This window comes from Pan paniscus, chromosome 5 (genome assembly GCF_029289425.2).
Source record: "Pan paniscus chromosome 5, NHGRI_mPanPan1-v2.0_pri, whole genome shotgun sequence".
Classification (NCBI taxonomy): Eukaryota; Metazoa; Chordata; class Mammalia; order Primates; family Hominidae; genus Pan; species Pan paniscus.
Window position 1 is genome coordinate 119,519,239 of NC_073254.2, and position 23,343 is coordinate 119,542,581.

The window sequence follows — 23,343 nt, forward strand, 5'->3', positions numbered from 1 at the left end:
CAAACTGCTGGGATTACAGGAATGAGCCACCATGCCCAGCCCACTTACATAATTTTTAATTCCATTTAATGATACATGACCACCACATAGTAAACGTATTCCTGCAAATCATGGGGAAAAAAATAATTCTAGCAATTGATAAATCTGAATTAATCTTAAAGTAACTCGTATCATCTGTAGGCCCATTTATTGTTCATAATACAAAAAGCAACCTGTTCCCACCGTGCCAACATGCATCTACCCCTCAACAAGAACAGCAATATACCATAATTATTGAATCCGATTTAATACTTTTACAAATAGTAAAATAATTGTGGTTACATTTTAAATAGCAGACTTAAAATCATTATTTCTACTGACTACAGATGTCCAAGCATTTAAACTTCAATCAGCAGTATTTTATAGAATTAGAAAGATCATTAGTTTGGGAGTCAGAAAGACTTGAGTTTGAAGCTCAACTCTAAGTATCAGTTCCTAGCTCTAAGAAAATGTGATCAAATACTAGCTAGGGGACTATGCTAATATCCTCAATGGTTAACTAATTATAAATCTCTTTTTTTTTTCTTTTTTAGACACAATGTAGGTAAAACAACACAGTATTATCCTGTCGGTTTATTAGTTTATTCAAATACAACATATTCAAAATAATTGCAAATCACAAACTAGCTAGTATAACATATAAGAATAATTATTTTGATTTCTTCCCAATTCAAATTCTCAAAAAAAAGTTGCGTTTAAGGTTAAGCACATACAACTCATTCAAAAAACATTCACAGGGAGCCCGGAGTGGCAGCTCATGCCTGTGATCCCAGCACTTTGGGAGGCCGGCCGAGGCAGGCAGATTACTTGAGGTCAGGAGTTCGAAACAAGCCTGGCCAAAGTGGTAAAACCCTGTCTCTACTAAAAATACAAAAAAAAAAAAAAAAAAAAAAAAAAAAAAAAATTAGCCAGGCTTGGTGATATGTGTCTGTAATCCCAGCTATTCAGGAGGCTGAGGCAGGAGAATCACTTGACCCCAGGAGGTTGGAGGTTGCAGTGAGCCGAGATCACAACACTGCACTGCAGCCTAAGCAACAGAGCAAGACACTGTCTAAATAAATAAGCAAGCCTAGTCAACATGGTGAAACCCCATTTCTACTAAAAGTACAAAAATTAGCTGGGAATGGTGGCACACCCTGTAATCCCAGCTACTCGGGAGGCTGAGGCAGGAGAATCACTTGAACCTGGGAGGCAGAGGCTGCAGTGAGCTGAGATCATGCCACTGCACTCCAGCCTGGATGACAGAGTGAGACCCTGTCTCAAAACACACACACACACACACACACACACACACACACACACACACACACACACAAATTCACAGAACACCTACTATGTGCAAGGCACACAGGACAGAGACAATACATAGTACCATTCCTCAAAGAGATCACAATCTAAGAAAGCTGACAGATAGGGACATAAATCTAAATAGAAAGTGGTAGGGTTTATGATCAAATATGTAAAAGTAGAGAGGTGGCAGAAAAGGAATGACACCTCTAAAAGCTGAATTCAATTAGCTTAATAAGAAAGTCAATAAACAGACAATTAAAAATAGGATTGTGATACATGATGTTTTATAGCAGGAGAGAGTAATTAACTCAATCCTTATTTTTAAAGGAAACTTTAAAGAAAATATTAGAACTCTAATTTTCTCTTCACTGGAAACTGGTCACTAGGAGTAAAGAGACACTGCCACACTACAATTAAAACAGGATTTTTGTTGTTTTTTGAGGTAGGCTCTGCTCTGTTGCCCAGGCTGGAGTGCAGTGGTGCGATCACAGCTCACTGCAACCTCCGCCTCTCGGGTTCAAGCGATTCTCATGCCTCAGCCACCCAAGAAGCTGGGATTACAGGTGTGCACCACCACGCCTGGCTAATTTTTGTGTTTTTAGTAGACACATGGTTTCACTATGTTGGCCAGGCTGGTCTGAAATTCCTGAGCTCAAGTGATCCACCCACCTTGGCCTCCCAGAGTGCTGGGATTACAGGCATGAGCCACCATATCTGGCAGAATTTTTTTTTAAAAAGGAAGGTCCATCTTGCCTAGCACTACTTATCACAAGCACATATGCACTTCACTGAACACTTGGCTGCTTTTATTACATATTACCATATAGATTAAGAAGTATATTTGCCTTGAATGGAAAACAGGTTTTCACCTATTACTCCAATTATGACTGACAAGGGCTGCCCACAATGCTGTGCTCAGAAAATAATTCTGAGGCTGAACCCAAACTCACCTGGACTGTTAGGAACGATCAGCAATGTCTTCTATGAGTAAGAGGGAGGAAAACGGAGAATGTGTGCTGTGTATCTGATATCCTTAATATCTTGCATTTTCTCTGATAAACTGATCCTATGTGCACAGGAAACCCCTCCCCAGAAGAAGTTGAATTTAACTAATTTAACGTTAAAGTCAATAAAGAGCCAATCAGTTAGGGGACAGGCCTACAATCAACACTGGGGAATCTATCCAGTCCACAGGCTATTCCTTTTCTGAGAAATGCTCTCTCATCCAAGAGGCTGGGACTCCTCTCTCCTAGCCACAAACAACTGATCCATGAGTGGAATTTAATCCAACATGGAATAATGAAGTTTCTATCTACTGGGAATTTAAAAATCGAGAATCATGAATAGCCAGTATAGTTTTTACATACATGGAACTATGACATGCAAATACTGGTTGGTCTGCATGGAGAAAAATGAAGAAAATTTACAGAGCCAGAGAAACTAGGATAAGAAGAAGAATGCTTTCTGGATTCCTGACAGCTTTCCTGTTCCTATATCCCCCTATCGCCCAGGAATATCTCCCTGCATCTTAAGATTCCTTTTTTTTTTTTTTTTTACGGCGTTTCACTCCGTCACCCAGGCTGGAGTGCAGTGGCACTCAGCCTCCCAAGTAGCTAGGATTACAGGCACACGCTACCACACCTGGCTAATTTTTATATTTTTAGTAGAGACAGGGTTTCAGCATGTTTCCCAGGCTGATCTTGAACTCCTGACCTCAGGTGATCCACCTGCCTCGGCCTTCCAAAGTGTTGGGATTACAGGCATGAGCCACCATGCCTGGCCCCAATTCCTTTTTACTTAAGCTAGTTTAAATTATTTTATTTACAGCCAAAGGACATTAACTAAAAAGGACAATAGGGCTGTAAAAGGATAAAGGTAAATATCTTACAGAAGAAAGAAAAAATATCTAGAATATTTACTCTAAAAAATTAAATTATTTCTCAACTGTACTTTTAAATTGTAATAGAAATTACTTACTTAGTTGTTTTTTGTTTGTTTGTTTTTTGAGACAGAGTCTCACTCTGTCACCCAGGCTGGAGTAGTGCAGTAGCGTGATCTCAGCTCACTGCAACCTCTGCCTCCTGGGTTCAAGCAATTCTCATGTCTCAGCCTGCCAAGTAGCTGGAATTACAGGTATGCACCACCATGCACGGCTAATTTTTATTAGAGACGAGGTTTCACTATGTTGGCTAGGCTGGTCTGAAACTCCTGACCTCAGATGATCCACCCCGCCTTGGCCCCCCAATAATCCCTTAGTTTTGTATGCTCTTCTTGAAGAGAATACATGATATACATAAAGAAACCTGACCTTTGTTTCTTCTGTCCTCACTGCATCCAGAAGATAATGAAGAAGCTCCTGACTGTCCTGTTGCTGGAAATCTTTAAATCGAGGTGCCCTGTGATTTAAAAACAAAAGAGGAAAGATAAAAAGAATAATCATTCCATGGTTCATCAACACTCTTCTCTAAATGCACTTGAAATAGCATATTATTAGCCGGGTGAGGCAGCCTACGCCTGTAATCCCAGCATTTGGGAGGCCAAGGGGCAGATCACTTGAGCTCAGGAGTTCGAGACCAGCCTGGGCAACAAGGCAAAACCCCGTTCTCTACCAAAACACACACCCACACACACAAAATGGCATAAAGACGCAGTTTACTACTTTTCCAACTAAATAGACGAAATGTGATTACTGGTCCAATTAGGGTGTGATCTTAAGTGTGCACTGAGAATATGGCTATCATTTATTAAGCAACTACTATATGTTAAGCACAATACTAGTAGTTTTTCACATGTTCAGGCATAATCCTCCAACAACTTTGTTGGGATGTACTGTTTTCTCCAACTTACACATGAGGGCTCAGCGGTATTGTTTAAAACATTTGCAAGGTCATACAGCTAGCAAATAAACCAGTATTCAAACCCAAGCCACTGTGATTTATTATCTTCCTACCTTAACCAAAAGGAAAGCAAGAGAGTGTTTCTATTTCATATAAAGGACTATAAGTTGATCTCCCTGTGAATATATTTTTTAAGGACTTGATAATTAAATTTCCTCTGTATTAACTTAATAAAAAGATCAGGTACTATTCATGGAGACACTGACATAGGAAATATTTGGTTGATTTCAGTAACTTTAAAAAGTAACCTACAGTAAACTCTATGCTAAAATGAACATTTTGCCTTAAGTGCAGACAAGTATTAAATCTAGAAAGTGTTCTGACCTAAGATGAAGAAATAATTCTGTCAAAATACAAAATAATGAGAATATATTATAGTAGAAGACACATTTACAACTATTTATGATATTTACAACATATCTCATGTGATATACAAAACAGCACTGTTCAGGAATTTATAATTAATATAAGTTCTACTTTATGCTTGAGAAAATTGAAGAACAAGCTAAGTGCCACTAACATAACTACAGGTCTTTTGACAGAGTGCAGTACTTAATTATTTTTAATTATTATCTCATTTTTATTTTTGTGAGATGGAGTTTCACTCTGTCACCTAGGCTGGAGTGCAGTGGCACAATCTCAGCTCACTGCAACCTCCGCCTCCTGGGTTCAAGCAATTCTCCTGCCTCAGCCTCCTGAGTGGCTGGGACTACAGTTGCTGGCCACACCTGCCATCGTGCCCGGCTAATTTTTGTATTTTTAGTAGAGGTGGGGTTTCTCCATGTTGGCCAGGCTGGTCTCGAACTCCTGACCTCAAATGATCCACCCACCTCAGCCTCTCAAAGTGCTGGAATTACAGGCATGAGCCATCACGCCCGGCCAAGTGCAGTACTTTCAGCATTATTCTTCATTATCTCAGGATAAATATTAATCCTAATAATACAAAGAAAGTGAGTCCCTGACTGCTAAAACATTAACCGGTCATCAATCCAGCCTGTAAGAGGAAACACCACTCCAGACATTCTTGCTAACTAGCAGCACATGGCAACATGCTGACAATACTTTATTACCTTGATGGGCTTCCCTACCTGCACTTGGTGGACAGAACCCACCTCCTAGATTAGAGATGAGGACAGAAACCAAGATGGACACATATTCTAATCCTATTTGGACCTCCACAGCTGGCATCAGGAGAGGCAGAAACTGCAGAACCCTATACTTATGCTGTATACTCCAAGGAAGGCCAGTGAAGTAGCAGATGACTAGAGGAGGGAACAGGAGAATCCTTCAGAGATCTTCACTAGCCAAGTGGTAGGTAGGAGGAGGGGGCAGTTTATGGCTTTCAAAGCAGACACACAAGGAGGAAATCATTCCTGAACAAAGAGAAACTGCCTCCACCATGTCTCTGCCTATAGCTCCTTCTCAACCAATGCAAAAACTATTTACTGCCTTCTAAACCACTGAAGAAAATTTAATAAACTTAGATTTGTTTTGTTTTGTTTTTTTAACCTAGGAATGGGCAAAAAAAAATCATAGGATGATTTCTAGACTCTATGATGGAGCCTATCTGAGCTACCCATATCAAGAGAGACTTTCAAACCTATTAAAGGATTAAAAGATAAAAATCACCAAACATATGAAAATATTCAGCCTATTCAAAATAAGGGGAACCCTAAGGATTCCCAGGAAATGTACTTTAGTAAAAGTATTGCCATGAGAAAGAGGAGAGGACTTTTAAAAACCTCAAGGCATGAGAGAAAAATATATGTACAAGCATAAATTAGGAGACTGTCAAGAAAAAGAAATTTAATCCACTTCTATGTTCATCACAGTGCTATTCACAATAGCAAAGACATGGAATCAACCTAGGTGCCCATATATGGTGGATTGGATAAAGAAAATGTGGTCCATATACACCATGGAATACTACACAGCCATAAAAAAGAACAAAATCATATCCTTTGCGGCAAGCAACATGGAAGCAGCTGAAAGCCATCACCCTAAGTGAACTAATGCAGAAGCAGAAAACCAAATAAAACAAACAAAAACCACAAAGTTGAAGACCTTGCTCCCAAATAAGGCTCATCACAAGTGGTCAAAGTGTGTGATAATCACCACTATAACAGAAACTTCAAGAGACTGGTTCACATACACACAATATGAGTAAACCACAAATTATGCCAAGTGAAGGAAGTCAGATAAAAAAAGAGTACACCCTGTATGATTCCATTTCTATAGAATTCCCCAAAATGCAAACTAATCTATTGCAACAAAAAAAAAAACAGGTAAGGGGTATACCACCCAGGGATGGAGTTTAGGGGACAGGTTCTAGAGAAAGGGATTATAAAGGGGCCCAACAAAACTTTGGGGGGTGATGGATACATTCATTATATTGAATGAATGTATGTATATATATATATACATACACACACACACACACACACACACACACACACACAAAGTGTATAGATATGTCAAAACTTATCCAATAGTATATTTTATTTTTTAGAGAGACAGGGGTGACAGGAATGCAATGACATTAACAGCTCACTGAACACTCAAAACTCCTAGGCTCAAGTGATCCTCCTACCTCAGCCTCTAGAGTAGCTGGGACTACAGGTGTGCACCATCACACCTCTGGATAATTTTTTTTTCATAGAGTCTCCCTATGTTGTCCTGGCTAGTCTCAAACTCCTGGCCTCAGGCAGTTCTCCCACCTTGGCTCCCAAACTGCTGGGATTACAGGCATGAGCCACTGTGTCTGGCCCCAGTAGTACACTTTAAATAGGTACAATTTATTTTATGTCACATATACCTTACTAAAGCTAGCCAGAATATCCACCAATACAATTTACTATTCCAACAGACAAAAAAAAAAAAAAAAAAAGATTATTTGGATACAGAAAAAGCATTTTTAAAGAATCCATTTCTTAATAAGAACTCTCAGAAAAAAGAAAAACTAAAAATAATTGGGAATTTCCTCAACCTGATAAAAGGCATGTATGAAAACTCTATAGTTATTATCACACTTACGTGTGAAAGACTGCATGCTCTCCCTTTAATATCAGGAATAAGGCAAGATGCCTATTTCACCATTCTAACATTGTATTGGTGGTCCTTTTTCATTTTTTTTCCAAGAAGAGTCCTATTGCAATATGTATTGGTTGTCCCTGACAGTGATATAAAATGAGAAAGAGATATAAAATGATACAGATTGGAAAGAAAGAAAACAATCTTCATTTGCCAATGACATTGTCTACATAGGAAATACCAACGAATCAACATAAAGCTAAGAGAACTAGTAAAGCAAGTTGGGTAGGGTAGCAAGAAACAAGGTCAACATACAAAAATCAACTGTATTTCTGTATATTAACAATGAACAATTGGAAATTGAATTTTTTAAAAAGAGTACTATTTACAATAAATAGCATAAAAACATGAAATTCTTAAGATAAATCTAACAAAATATGTGCGGGATTTGTATGCTGAAAACTATACACCCTTGATGAGAAAAATCAAAGACCTAGAAAACTGGTAAGATACCATACATGAAAAGATTCAACATTGTTAAGATGTTGATTCTCCCCAAATTGATCTACACATTCAAAACAATCCCAACTGACAATCTGATTCTATAATTTACATAAAAAAGCAAAGGACCGGCCAGGCGCGGTGGCTCACGCCTGTAACCCTGGCACTTTGGGAGGCCAAGGTGGGCAGATCACCTGAGGTTGGGAGTTCAAGACCAGCCTGACCAACATGGAGAAACCCCATCTCTAGTAAAAATACAAAATTAGCTGGGTGTGGTAGCGGGCGCCTGTAATCCCAGGCTGAGGCAGGAGAATTGCTTGAACCCAGGAGGTGGAGGCTGTGGTAAGCCAAAATCATACCATTGCACTCCAGCCTGGGCAACAAGAGCGAAACTCCATCTCAAAAAAAAAAAAAGAGGACCTAGAATAGTTTGAAAAGGATGACCAAAATTTGAGAACTTATGCTACTCAATTGCAAGACTTACTATGAAGCTACAGTAATCAAGACAGTGTAGGCTTTGGGGTAAAGACAAGACATGTAGATCAATGAAACAGAATATAGTTCAGAAATAAACCCAAACACATGTGGCTTAAATCTTTACTTGATTTTAAAAAAATATATTTGTCTAATGTATACTTCTTTTAAAAGTAAACACCATAAAACTAACAAAAAAAAAGGCAATTTAAAACTCTTCAGCCAAGCATGGATGACGCTCATGCCTGTAATCCCAGCTACTTGGGAGGTTGAGCAGGGAGGCATGCTTGAGCCCAGGAATTCGACTATGATTGGGCCACTGCACTTGAGCCTGGGCACAGAGCGAGACCCTGTCTCCTAAAAAATACAAAAAATAAATAAAACTCTTCAAATAATGTTTGATCTAGTTATTCTAAGAATTTATCCTACAGATGTATGGATACACTTCCGCAAGTACAGTGTATACATACAAAACTGAGTAAGTTATACACACATGTGCTAACATGGAAAGATGTATAAAATATATCAAGCAAGTTGCAAAAAATTTGCATATGTCTGTGTATGTATGATCACTTTTGGAAAGAATCAGATAATAGTTACTTCTGAGGAGTAAAGATAGAGAGGAGTTTGAATTTTTATCAGTGCCCATTATTTTAATAGTAATTTTTAAAATGTTAATAAACCTTTATAACCAGGAAGAAAATTATACAAAACAAGTTATTTCTGGCAAAGTCAGAAACAAATTTCTAAAGCATACAATGACCTAATAACTTTTTTTGTTTTAATTTCAACTTTTATTTTAGATTCAAGGGGTACATGTGCAGGTTTGTTATCTGGGTATATTGTGTGATGCAAAGGTCCGGAGTACGAATGATCCCGTCACTCAGGTACTAAGCATAGTACCCAATAGTTAGTTTTTCAACCCTTCCTCCCTCAATCTCTCCCACCTCTAGTAATCCCCACTCTCTACTGTTGCCATCTTTATGTCCATGAGTACCCAATGTTTAGCTTCCACTTATGAGAACATGTGGTATCTGGTTTTCTGTTCCTGCATTAATTCACTTAGGATAATGGCCTCCAGCTGCATCCATGTTGTTGCAAAGAATATGATTTCATTCTTTATTATGGCTGTGCTAAAAACTTTTTAACTCTGTGAGACACTCATGCCTCTGAGAATTTTGCAGGTTTTTTTGGTCCTCAGGCTTTGAAGAAACATCATTTGCCAACCAAATGAAACATATACTAAGCCCTCTATTTTGGACTATATTTAAAATATCATGGCATTCATTACTAGTTTTAATTAAAATGAGATTTTAAAGTCTATAGATATACAAAAACGCAAGCTCATATTCAAAGAATTTTCCTTCTACATATTTTAGTAATTGTGGACTGGACTAGCTTGTGAGTTCCATGAGGACAGGGTGCATTTGTGATGCAATATATGTTGTGTACCCCTGAATTGCAGCAAGTACCTCATAAAAAGCAAGCTCTCAATTTTTTATATAAATGAATACATGAATGCATTAACGTCAAGTCAGATCCTTTATGTGTTTATTTCCAGGCACATAAGGATTTGGTTTTTAAACATACTGTAATACCTTGAGAAATTCACTTAAACTCTATTTGCCTCACAGCTCATCTTTTAAAATAAGAAAGCTAGATTAGATGTTATCTTACGGTACTTTCTAGATTTTACAACTCTATGGTTTTCTCACTTTATGGTATTACAACATAGGCATCCAAGTCAGGACAGACCTCCATTTGATTCTCAGCTTTTCACTCAGACTAGGTGAGCCATTTAATTTCTGTGTCTCCATTTCCTTATATATGAGGATAAGCTGCTTCTTCTGAGGACTGAGATATAATTTTCATAAAGCATAGAGCTGTAACTAATAAATTTTAGTTCTCTTCATAGTCAGGGCAATAAGAGCAAAGTTACAGTAAAAACGACTATTCATGTTAAGTGATGAATACATTAGTATTTTGTAACTCATAATTATTTATATTAAATGTAGATGCACCCACTTCTGACAAAGCTGATTAAAAAGAACTTTAGGAGAAAGTGGTCCTTTTTCAGTCTCCTTCATGCTGTGAAGAAACAGGAACAAGGCTGAGGTCAGTGGTCCAGGCCTTGAAAGTTCCACCACCAATGGGTCCTTTAAAAACATGATCAACTCTGTGTCAGAAATGTACAATTTAAAAATAACATGTTAAAAATCTGAGTTACACTCTGCTTAAATAACACCAACTAAATTGCCTCAATTGTATTAAGAAACTTTATTATTTCATAAATAAAATATATAAAAATGGAAAACAGAATACCTGCCTTGAAAAACACAGGTATTTTCATATCCTCTGCCCTTTGCTTAATAAAACTATTAGATCAAATGATATCACCAATCTTTAGTTGCTTGTCACTGTCCTTTAATGCACTCTCCAATAAATAAAATCACTAATCTACTTAATGTTTGTACCACTCCACGAATAATCATACATTATTTGCTAGTAAATAATGTATGATTATTTGTGTATAATGTATGATTATACACCTTTCTTTTCCCCAAATATTTTACTAGTAAAGTAATAATGTGGAATCATGTAACAAAATCAGCATAACATCTCCCTCTTTTAAAGGGGAGAGACATAAAGCTTGACAAAAGCAGCTAACATTGGGTGAAGGATTAACCCATTTAATTCTAGAATTTTTTTTCCCCTCGAAATCTGGTTTCTAAAGTACTATCCCCACAAATAACACTTTCTCCTAAAGGACAAGGAATAGAAAGCAGATCCCAAATATAAACTTGGGACATTAAAGAATGTTATCTTCCAAGATAACTATTGAATATATTTTCCTATTCCTATATTCATGAAATAACTGTTACATATGTATTTCATAACAACTATCCTTAAAAATCCACTATAATCACAGAAAGGACAGGCTATAATTTTCCATAGTTGTTTTTTTTTGTTTTGTTTTGTTTTGTTTTTAAGAGACAGGGTTGCCCAGGCTGGTCTTGAACTCCTAAGGCTCAAGCAATCCTCCCGCCTCAGCCTCCCAAGTAGCTGGGATCGCAGGCATGAGCCACCACACCCAGTCAAAATTACAGAGGACTCAAGACAGACTTTTGTGTTTTGTTTTTTTTTTTTTTTAGACGAAGTCTCACTCTGTCACCCAGGCTGGAGTGCAGTGGTGCGGTCAGCTCACTGTAACTTCAAACTCTTGGACCCAAGTGATCCTCCTGCCTCCACCTCCTGAGCAGCTGGGACTACAGATGCATGCCAGCATATCCAGTTGATTTTTAAAATTTTTGTAGAGACGGGGGTAGAGGGGGGTCTCACTTTGTTGCCCAGGCTGGTCTTAAACTCCTGGCTTCAAGTGATCCTCCCACTCCGGCCTCCCAAAGTGCTAGGGGATTACAGGAATGAGCCATGGTCCTCGGCCTTCCATAGCTTTTGAATGTCAAAAGTGCTTTTCTGGGCTGGGTGCCATGACTCACATCTGTAACCTCCACACTTTGGGAGGCCAAGGTGGAAGGATCACTTGAGCCCAGAGTGGAAGGCCCGCTTGGGCAACATAGGGAGACTCCGTCTCTGCAAAAAAAAATTTAAAAATTAGCCAAGTGTAGTGGCACGTGCCTGCAGTCCGAGCTACTCAGGAGGCTGAAGTGGGAGGATCCCTTAAGCCCAGGCTGCAATGAGCCATGATGGCACCACTGCACCCCAGTGTGAGTGACAGAATGAGACTGTCTCCAAAAAAAAAAAAAAAATGTTTTCTCTTCTGCTGTAAACCTAAAACTGCTCTAAAAAATAAAGTCTATTTTTTTTTAAAGTGTTTTCTGCCATGTTAACTGAAAGTTACCTCAAGGGTCAAAAGTAAAATCTAAGGTAATTTTAAACTTCAAGTACCAAGTTGCACTTCCCTTTTCTCAATGAAAATATTTTTTAGACAGAATAAAAAACCTTCAAAATGAGATGAGGAAATAACCTTAGTTTTAAAAAGTACATTTAGACCTGGCGCAGTGGCTCACGCCTGTAATCCCAGCATTTTGGGAGGCCGAGGCAGGTGGATCACTTGAGGTCAGGAGTTTGAGACCAGCCTGGCTAACATGGCAAAACCCTGTCTCCACTAAAAATACAAAAAAAAAAAAATTAGCTGGGTGTGGTGGCACGCACCTACAGTCCCAGCTATTCAGGAAGCTGAGGCAAGAGAACTGCTTGAACCTATGAGGCAGAGGTTGCAGTGAGCCGAGATCGTGCCACTGCATTCCAGACTGGGTAACAGAGCAAGACTCCATCTCAAAAAATAAATAAAATAAAAATAAAAAATACACTTAAACTTTGAAAACAAAAGTTTGCTGAAAACACAAGAAGGATGAATTTCACACATAATGTTGACAGAAAGAAGCCAAATGCAAAATAATGTATATAGTAAGATTCCATTTATATGCAGTATTAAAACAGGCAAAACTAATCTATCCTGTTAGAAACCAGGTTAGTGGTTACTCATGTGGGTTAGGGAAGTAGTGAATGTGGGGGGGAGTTGAAGGGGCCTTCCAGATGCTGGTAATGTTACTTGAGCAAGGTGTTAGTTACACAAGTGTGTTAGCTGTGAAAATTCATCAAGTTATACACTCATAATATACATTTTTAAGAATATTTTCATTAAATAAAAAGTTTTCCACACACAGTTGATATGCACATAAATATTAAATTGAATCCAGCAGCATATAAGCATATCATAACTGGGGTTTGTAAGAGGAATACAGGATAGGTTTAACACTTGAAAAAGGAATCAGTGTAATTCACCACATTAACAGAATAAAGAAGAAAAACCATATGATCATCTCAATAGATGTGGGAAAAGCATTTGACAAATTCAACATCCATTCCGATAAAACTTTCAGAAAACTAGCAATAGAAAGGAATGTCCTCAAGCTTACAAAGAACACCTCTGAAAATCGTACCTTCGTATGTAATAATGGGAGAAAGCTGAATGTTTGTTCCCCTAATTTTGGGATTAAGGCAAGGCTGACTGCTCCCATCATCTCTATTCAACATGTTACTGGAGCTCTGAGCCAGCACAATAAGGTAAAAAAATAAAAATAAAAAAATAAACGGTATATAGACAAAAGACAAAGATAAACTGGTGATTCAAAGGGCAGTAACCAACTCAAAGAATAGTGCCACAGCTCAGGTCAACTTTATGCCCTAAAAACCTAAGATATAAGATTCAAAATTACCCTGTTAGAATGATACAAACCTAAAGTTATTAACTACAGTATCTAATTGCCATATAGTAATCCTGAAACACAGCTCTGCATGTCAAATATTTAAACTCAACATCCAATCGCATTTAACAGGAAATCACATTTAACAGGTCTTTTTAAATGACTAGGCAATAACTTCCCTTTAGTAGTTTTAAGGATCTCACTACACTTTATTTAGAATAGGGCATTGGAATCTATCATTAAATTTTTAAGGGGCTGAACAAATGTTTACAGGCTGCTTTTCGACTATATATACATATATATATGGTAAACATTTACATGTAAATATATATATAAAAAGGAGGTTATTATATATATAACAGTATGTTATATATATAATAATACTGTCTTTCAAAGATATATATATAAAACAGTACTGTCTTTCAAAAATGCCTACTGGGAAAAACAATCTAAGATTACTAAGCATGTTTAGAGGGCTAAGCATTTTTAGAACTCTTTAATTGTTTTCAAAAGTCAGATCATGAGCTATACATATACTCTGACTTACACACTTACACACACACACAAACACACACACACAAGCTGATCAATTTCTCACTAAAATTGTCCTTACTAGTATCAATACCTCCCAGCCGAAGTCCATCAGAAACACACCTATCGTTGAACTAGGTGGGTTTATTACTTGTGGCAGTGAGGGAGATCACGCAGCATGGGGAACCACAGGGTGTCCTAGTAAGAGAGTGCTGTAAAGAACCTACCCAGGATTTAGGCTCTGGTTGAATAATCTGAAGGTGGGTTTCAGGAAGCAGAGGTTTACTCTAGAGTGAATGCCCTCAGAAAGCGAGGCTAATTCTATCATGGGACATCTCAATAAATCTTACATATTGCGGCAGTTGGTGGGGGAGACTAAAATGAGGATAAATCTCTAACTAGTAAAGTAGCATTCATTCATTTCTCATTTTGGCTGAAGGAGGGTGTTTCAGATTTTCTAAATGGCAAAGTGATCTTGTTTTAGACAAAATCATGAAGTGGCCTTGCTTTGTCTTATTTCATCGTAGTCTCAGAGAAACCTACTATCAGATTGTTATTCTGTGGGATTATCTGAATAACATGGCCTAACTGTGGGTGCCAGGCCAGCTTCTGAATATCAGGGGCTGCTCTTTTTTTCATCTTTCTCACTAGCTTAAAAATCTATCATCAGGCTAGGCTTCAAAAAACCTTTAGATGTGGCTGGGCGCGGTGGCTCACGCCTGTAATCCCAGCACTTTGGGAGGCAGAGGCGGGTGGATCACGAGGTCAGGAGATCAAGACTATCCTGGCTAACATGGTGAAACCCCGTCTCTACTAAAAATACAAAAAAAAAAAAAAAAAAAAAGTTAGCCGGGCGCCTATAGTCCCAGCTACTCAGGAGGCTGAGGTAGGAGAATGGCATAAACCCGGAAGGCGGAGCTTGCAGTGAGCAGAGATCGCGCCACTGCACTCCAGCCTGGGCGACAGAGCGAGACCCCGTCTCAAAAAAAAAAACCTTTAGATGCTCACTATTAAAATTTCATCTTGCTTTAAAGAACAAAAATGCTAAATTTAAACGTCACCAGAAACTACAAAATAGGGGTTATAGGCATTTTGCTCAATAGAAGTCACACCTCTTTTGTTTCTTCCAGTATGTTTATTTTAAAGCTGCCTTGATATCTTTTTATTATTTGATCCATGGCATATTGGAACCATAACATACCTTAAAGTTATGATTTTAGAAATTTTAAATCTGATTATTTTCACAGAATGCTTTTAAATTATTTTTAAGCCCCCTGACTACTATCTTAGTTGACTGATCTGCGAATTAGGAAAAGAGATTTTGGTAACATCAGTGGCTCATCTGAAAGCAGCTATTATTCAAACAGTTATTACTCACCAGCTGAGAGTCTGAGGAAGGAAAAATCTTGAGTTTTGTACTACTTTCTTTGATCTCATTCATCAGATCAGTAAGAGTATAAGTCTGTGCCAAGTTCTAAAAGGAAACAAAATTAAAGTCTTCAGATTCAGTTAAAATATGCCTCTGATTTTATGGAATACACTCTCAAATTTCATCTAGCATAGCAAAAGTGTCTATTTCAAAAAATATTAAGATTTAGTTGAGTACATTTTACATTTAGTAAAGGTCACTATTACCGATAGAGCCATGGTAAAATACACAGAAGACCTTTCAGAAGCCCTGCATGAAAATAAGGTACATGTATACATATGGTGATGGCCCAAGATAGCGTAAACAAAAGGAAAACAGAGAAATTTCTAGAGGAACATTTAGCAGTCATTTGACAGTCTACAGGTGAGCCAATGACTATATAAATTAAGAGAATCTTTTACATATTACAAAGCTTTCTGATGACTCTTACCTGCATGACTGCATTAAAAAAGCAAGTATTTCCTAAATTTGTAATTCCTCTTACAGATAAACTTCTGCATTTTCCTCCCTTCTGTATTTCATCTGTTTCACATTTTTCTTCACAAAGTTTCATGATTCTAGAAAATGCACCTACAAGTTAGAGAAAAAATAACTGACACAAGATGTAAAGATAAATATGTCACTTAACATAATTTATATACATTATTTAAAATTAAATTTAAATAAGATTATCTCCCTGAATCAGTGTTCCTGAAGGGGAAGAATATAAACACAACTATCTTTGGTTTTATATTTTATTGCTAGAGCAATTAATTTAAACTTTAGTATACAGATCTGCACCTCACACTATATTACAGAATAAATTGCAGATGAATTAAAAAACTAAATGTAAAAGAACAGTCGAGAACAAGTAGAAAAGGTCTAACTTCTAAATACCATTACCCATGAAAAGAAATAAGGACTTCTAGGGGAAAAGGCTGATTCTTAACCCAGGGTAGCAAAGATGCAAAATGAACCCATAACATTTTACCATGCCAGAGAGTAAGGAAGTGCTCAAAACGTGTGATTGGGAATAAGTCAAAATACACAGGGATTTTGACCAGGCTCGTTCAATTCAGATAATTTGATCATAAAAATAAGTAAGGGTAGTATAATAGATTATTATTCACAGAATGAATCTGAATTGGTAACAGATTTTTTAAATGAGAAAAAGTAGGGAAGAGACTTCCTTATAAGAGAATGCCAGCTAATAGAAGAAATGACAGAATTAGGAAAATCACCATCCTATAGTGGCAATTTTTGTATTATTCTTGCAACATTTCTGTGAATTTGAAAATGTTCATATTAAAAGTTTTTAAAAAATAAACAGAACCACACTGTAATACAAAAAGTAAAATACCTAAGTATATGACACATAAGTGCATGTTTTGTGCTTACAGATTTGTATAATTAATGCAGATTTGAAAATTATATTAGGCTGGCCACGGTGCCTCAGGCTTGTAATCCTAGCACTTTGGGAGGCTGAAGCAGGTGGATCACTAGAGGTCAGGAGTTCAAGACCAGCCTGGCCAAGATGGTGAAAGCCCGTCTCTACTAAAAATACAAAAATTAGCTGGGCGTGGTGGTGCGTGCAAGCCTGTAGTCCCAACTACTCAGGAGGTTGAGGCATGAGAATCACTCGAACCTGGGAGGCAGAGGTTGCAGTGAGCTGAGATCATGCCACTGCACTCCAGTCTGGGTGACAGAGTGAGACTCTGTCTCAAAAGAAAAAAAGAAAATTATATTATCAGTTCATGTTTACTAATATGAAAACAAAGAACAATTCCTAACATTTACTGACATGGTTGACTACATGTATTTAGCAGATTACTCTCTGAATCAAAATTATGATAATTTGAAGTTTGATAAGAAATTCCCAAGTTCTGAAATGCTTTAGTTTTAACTAGATGTTCTTTTAAATTCCTTTCAGCCCTCAGATTTTTTCTTTTTTAAAAAACAGTGTCTCACTTTGTAGCCCAGGCTGAAGTGCAGTGGTGCAATCTCAGCTCACTGCAACCTCCGCCTCCCAGGTTCAAGTGATTCTCGTGTCTCAGCCTCCTAAGAAGCTGAGATTACAGGCACCCACTACCACACCCAGCTAATTTTTGTATTTTTTTTCTTTTTTTTTTTTAGTAGAGAAGAGGTTTCACCATGTTGGCCAGGCTGGTCTCAAACTCCTGACCTCAAGTGATCCACCCACCTCGGGCTCCCAAAGTGCTGGAATTACAGGTGTGAGCCACCGTAGCCAGCCAGCCCTTAGATTTTATAGTTCTTTACAATTACATGTTTTTTTCACCTAATACTGACATGCTGCCTTGCATTACTAATTAACTTTTAAATATTTGGCTGATTGATGGAAATAGGGGAACATCTCTTACTCTTGCTCTTCCTGCCAAAGGGGTACAGCACTGGGGGGACTGTTCATAATAAAAATTCGAAACACATAAAAATCTGCAAGATTAAACAGCAGAACTAGTAGGTTAGCTTCTTACGTCTCTGACAAGTTCTTAAGAGGAAATAAATTACGACACCTGCCCCACTTCTATAAACAACATTAAAGGAGATGAACCCGAGTGGGAGTGGCCCTGTTCTAAGGAGCAGGAAGTGCTGGGATTACAGGTGTGAGCCACCGCGCCCAGCAGAAGATGTTTCTTTCATTAAGCAAACCTATTTCATGGAAAAAAGTTTTCTTTAAGTTCTAACAACTTTTATCCTGTGCTACAATAGTTTCTATAAACGCTATTAACTGGTTTCCCCCTATTCCTGGTTTTTTTATTCTTTAAATGTTATTGGTTGTTATTGGAATGTGTTCAGATATTAAGGAACTATTTTTAACTCCCAACTCCAGAATCCTGAGGTAAAGCAGAAAAGAACTAGCAAGATAGGTCTCTTCTCCTGTCCTCCAAATATTATAATAAATAATAAACCCCACACTAGAGCTTGGGGGCAAAGGCCAGCACAATCAATGAAGTGGGTCACTGAAGTACAAACACCAGGCATGGAAAAAAGAAAAGGGGGAAGAGGCCAGGTAGTTTTCAAATGAATATAAAAGCAAATGAAAAAAGCCAGTCAGTACTTAAGAAGCACTACACAAACAAGAGGAACCCTGATATGGATGCTGGCTGGGTTTACAGACAGAACAGTCTGCTTCTTGTTTATATCTGAGACTGTAAATAGAACCTAGAATAGGATGGGTTCAGACTCTCATTATTGCTGTTGCCAAAAGGTGGTTTCATAGGGATTTTTGAGAGATTTAAGATGAGAGAGAAATTAAATCCAAGCATTACTCAATTTTTTCAGGCTGTTAACTCTGATTTTACATTTACAAAACTCAGTCTCCAACAGGTTAAGTGATATGCTCAAGGTCACAATGATAATCTTCTGATTATAAATTCATTGTCATTTTACCACCTAAATTCTCTTCAGTGATTTATGTACAATGAGAAGAATTATAAAAGACAGTAGGTCAAGATTCTTACAGATTTGGGTATATGCAACCCTAAACAAATATGACTCCTCAAAAATATCTTTTTTTTTTTGGCTTCTTCCAAAACATGAAGCAGACTTAACATTCTTAATAAATGTTGCCACAATATTTTTTAGCTTATTAACATGAAAACTGAATGGCTGGAAGAAATAACCTATAGATAATAACTATATATGTTTTATATACTTATGAAATATATATACACGACACCTATTGGGCCTGTTTTAAAAAACATTAAAAAATACATATATACACAGACACATTATTCACTTGGGAAAATACTCCTAGAAATAAATTATATTTTAATCTTGCAAAGACACATAACATTTTAAAAACCATAATATGCAAATGTATCTGTGTGCCACATTTATCTAACAGTTTTCAAAACATCTGGGATGGCATCCCAAAGTAAACAATGTTCATAAGACCATCTGGACAAAACTGCAGGCAAAATAAAGCATAAACATATGGAAAAACAGATTTTCCCCCTCCCTTCAGCAGTAAGGGACGACAAATGTCAAACCAAGATATATCCACGCTTCACTGTGCGATGCTTTTCAGCACCACCTGGCTCTCCATGCATAGCCACCAAATATGGACAGCACTGCCAGAAAGAACATACCCACAGGGCAGTGGCAATAAAAAGAGTTTATTTCATGGTTAAATAGCCACTTCACACAAGTGGCAAGGGTCTGTTTGTTGACTTTTACATGTAAGTCTGTGAGAAAATATTAAAAATTAACTACACTGTCAAACAGATAAGATAATTTAACTAGAAAATAGAATTTTTTTTTTTTTTTGAGATAGAGTCTTACTCTGTCTCCCAGGCTGGAGTGCAGTGGTGTGATCTCGGCTCCACTGCAACCTCCGCCTCCCAGGTTCAAGTGATTCTCGTGCCTCAGTCTCCTGAGTAGTTGGGATTACAGGCATGCGCCACCATGCCTAATTTTTTGTATTTTTAGTAGAGATGGGGTTTCATCAAGTTGGCCAGGCTGGTCTCAAACTCCTGACCTCAAGTGATCTGCCTGCCTTGGCCTCCCAAAGCACTGGGATTATAGGAGTGAGGCCCCGCACTTGGCCAGAATAACATTTCTAAGAGCTATTTAAGTGTTTTACTTAAAATAAAAGTGCAAGTCTTAAATTTTACTAAGTAGTACATTTACAAAATGTAACAATTTAAATTGATTTATCAATGCCCTTTGTGTATCAGGCACTATAGGAACCACTATAACTGTTTACACCTAATTTCTTATTTATGACTGGAGTATAAAGAATTGATACATAGTAAACTAGTAAACAGCAGAGACCTTAGGCCTTAATTTTTTTTTTTTTCTTTGAGACGGAGTCTCATTCTGTTGCCCAGGCTGGAGTGCAGTGGCACGATCTTGGCACTGCAACCTCCGCTTCCTGGGTTCAAGCAATTCTTCTGTCTCAGCCTCCCGAGTAACTGGGATTACAGGCACACGCCACCACAACTGGCTAATTTTATATTTTTAGTAGAGATGGGGTTTCACCATGTTGGCCAGGCTGGTCTTGAACTCCTGACTTCAGGTGATCCACCCTCCTTGGCCTCCCAAAGTGCTGGGATTACAAACATGAGCCACCACACTCGGCCAAGCCTTAAATTTATGGTAACTGTAATATCTCAGGAAAACGTTTAGACACTAAATATACTTGTTGTGCATGTGTTTACTAAGAAGCTGTCAACTGAGAGTTTACAATTCTAGTTTAAAACAGGGATGCCTGAATCAGTCTCAATTACTTGACATTCATGCAGGTATGTATGTATGTATGTATGTATGTATGTATGTATTTTGAGACGGAGTTTTGCTCTTGTCGCCCAGGCTGGAGTGCAATGGCACAATCTTGGCTCACTGCAACCTCCACCTCCTGGGTTCAAATGATTCTCCTGTCTCAGCCTCTTGAGGAGCTGGGATTACAGGCATCCACCACTACGTCCAGCTAATTTTTGGTGTTTTTAGTAGAGATGGGGTTTCACCATGTTGGCCAGGCTGGTCTCGAACTCCTGACCTCAGGTGATCCACCTGCCTGGACCTCCCAAAGTGCTGGGATTACAGGCACGAGCCACTGCGCCTGGCCTGTATGTTTTAATAAAAAGCAGCTTATAGCTTCTACTGAAGAACTATTTTGATCATTTTGTTTTCAGAGATAACAAAGCATTTTTCAATCTGGCAGTGCAAACATTTTAGATGATATTAAAAATTCTCTTCTTCCTTTATAAACACAGAACCAAATACAATAAGGAATGAACTTCAAGATGTTTTTAAGTATGATATAAGTAAGAGGACAAAGTTGCTACAACAATAAAGACAAACTATACAAAATTTTTATTATCATTTCTTTTGTTCTCCTAAAGTTTTACCCACACCTACAAAAAAGTGGTCCGCATAGTCAAAAAGGTAATCACAAAGTTTCCAGGCTAGGTTATTTTATTAAAAGGGATTTATCTCACCTTGGGAAATAAATCAAAACTAATAAAAAATAAAAGCAATTTAATTTACTCTACTTATCACTTCTATATTACTAACACTGTCATCCTTTACATAAAAAGATAATATAGACCTGGAATGCAAAGAATATTGAGAGCACACTTTCGGCACTTTAAAGTTTTTAAAGCTCTTGTACATCTCTGTGGTTTACCTTTAAGCCTATAATCTGAGTCCTCAAAAAGTAGCTGATTGAGGACTGATAGGTTTTGCATGTACCTCAAGTCTTCGAAGACAAAACTGGCTGAAATACCAGCAAAGCAAAAACAAAACAACATAAACAACAAAACAACTTGTCTAAGAACTTTAAAAAAAAAACTTAAGATATTACCTCAAATTTTTCCAGCATAAAAATTACTTCAACACTTAGAGATCCTATAACTATCTTTTTAAAAACTGAGTTCAAGGCTGGGTGTGATGGCTCATGCCTGTAATCCCAGCACTTTGGGAGCCGAGGTGGCAGGATCACTTAAAGTCACGAGTTCGAGACCAGCCTGGCCAACATGGTGAAACCTCGTCTCTACTAAAAATACAAAAATTAGCTGGGCATGGTGGTGCTTGCCTGTAGTCCAAGCTACTCAGGAGGCTGAGGCAGGAGAATCGTTTGAACCCGGGAGGCAGAGGTTGCAGTGAGCTGAGATCATGCCACTGCACTCCAGACTAGGTGACAGAGTGAGACTGTTTCAAAAAACAAACAAAAAAACTGAGTTCAAGGATATTAAATCATAAACATAAAAAAACTCAAAGTACCAGCAAATTTTAGGTGAATATCTTTAGAATCTTGGAGAGCAAAGACTTTCAAAGCATGACCCCAAAGGCTAAAAACAGAAAAGACTAATGACCTGGCAACAATGACATTAAAAACTTCATTATGGCAAAACTGAACTGTAAACAAAGTTAAATATGGAATTATGGGCACTATTGTCAACTATACCCTTTGTACAAGCTTTCTTGAGGGCAGTTTTACAACAGTAATCAAAATTTATACTTTGGCCAAGAAATTCCAAAAAAATTTCACCTACAAAATAAAAGAGCAAGTATACAAAGATACAGCTTTGTTTATCACAGGAGAAAATTGAAAACAACCAATAGTGGGTTTGTTGTGAAGTAATACTAAATTGGTGTCTTTCTTTTCCCAAAGGTGTATTTGTGAATTGCCTTGGTTAAACCAAAAGTGGGGAACACTGGTTCTTCCCTTTCTTCCCATAGGCAAGGGAGAAGTGAACTTATTTTGCATTTAGAGTTGGAGAGTTTGAGAGTGTATCTCCCTTAAATTGTCACCTCTGATAACTGTCCCCATTTTAGAACTGAAGCATTTCAAAGATGAAACTGAGGTATACTGCTGGTTAGTGTTGAGGGAAGATTCAAACCCGGGCAGTCTAGCTTCAGAATTCACACACTTAAACATTATCTACTGTCTGTTATAATAAAGATGATGCAATTTGTAAGTGTGATAGTAGTTTAAGACACTAACAAAATGCCAGTGGTGATATGAATAGCAAAGCCATTACTCTTAAGTAAAAGCTGTATGTAATCCATTGCTGCACATGTTTTGTGTTTGGATTTATAGCTTTTTTAGTCATAGTTTGTAGCAGTCCTTCTCAAATGATTCCTTAAAAAATTAACGCCCTAACATCCTAGGTACCCACTGCATGTAATTAACATCTCCCTATGTATCTGGAAGGATACTAGTTATGTGACATCTTTGGGAAAACTGAGAAAATAGTCACTCTAATAATTTTACTGTGTTTTGTAGTACCGATGAGGAACCCCATATTAAAAACCCTATACGTAAAAATAGGTTGTTTTTAAAATGTCATTATCTTTTTGAACCTAGCCCCTTGTATACACTGAAACAACGATTTTTAGTGCTTATTTTTGAAAATGCAAATTTCTTAGAAACATGACTGTCACTTTAGAGAACTGTATTACCTCTTAAAAAAAACAGACA

The 23,343-nt window shown here is 37.6% G+C and overlaps 1 protein-coding gene across 5 annotated transcripts in view; it reads right to left on the reverse strand.

The window, feature by feature from the left end:
• The window catches only part of USP45 (ubiquitin specific peptidase 45), an 83,545-nt gene that overhangs the window by 40,140 nt on the left and 20,062 nt on the right, over positions 1 to 23,343 (reverse strand). For 4 of the 5 annotated variants that reach the window (XM_008978088.5, XM_008978087.4, XM_003824359.6 and 1 more), the window contains exons 6-9: positions 15,850 to 15,989; positions 15,369 to 15,464; positions 10,257 to 10,387; positions 3,638 to 3,725 (exon numbers count right to left, since the gene is read on the reverse strand). In XM_008978088.5, coding sequence (XP_008976336.1) covers positions 3,638 to 3,725; positions 10,257 to 10,387; positions 15,369 to 15,464; positions 15,850 to 15,989 — 455 coding nt within the window. Of the gene's footprint in view, positions 1 to 3,637; positions 3,726 to 7,259; positions 10,223 to 10,256; positions 10,388 to 15,368; positions 15,465 to 15,849; positions 15,990 to 23,343 lie in introns of those variants that run through there. The other variant, XM_055113979.2, reaches the window with a different exon arrangement.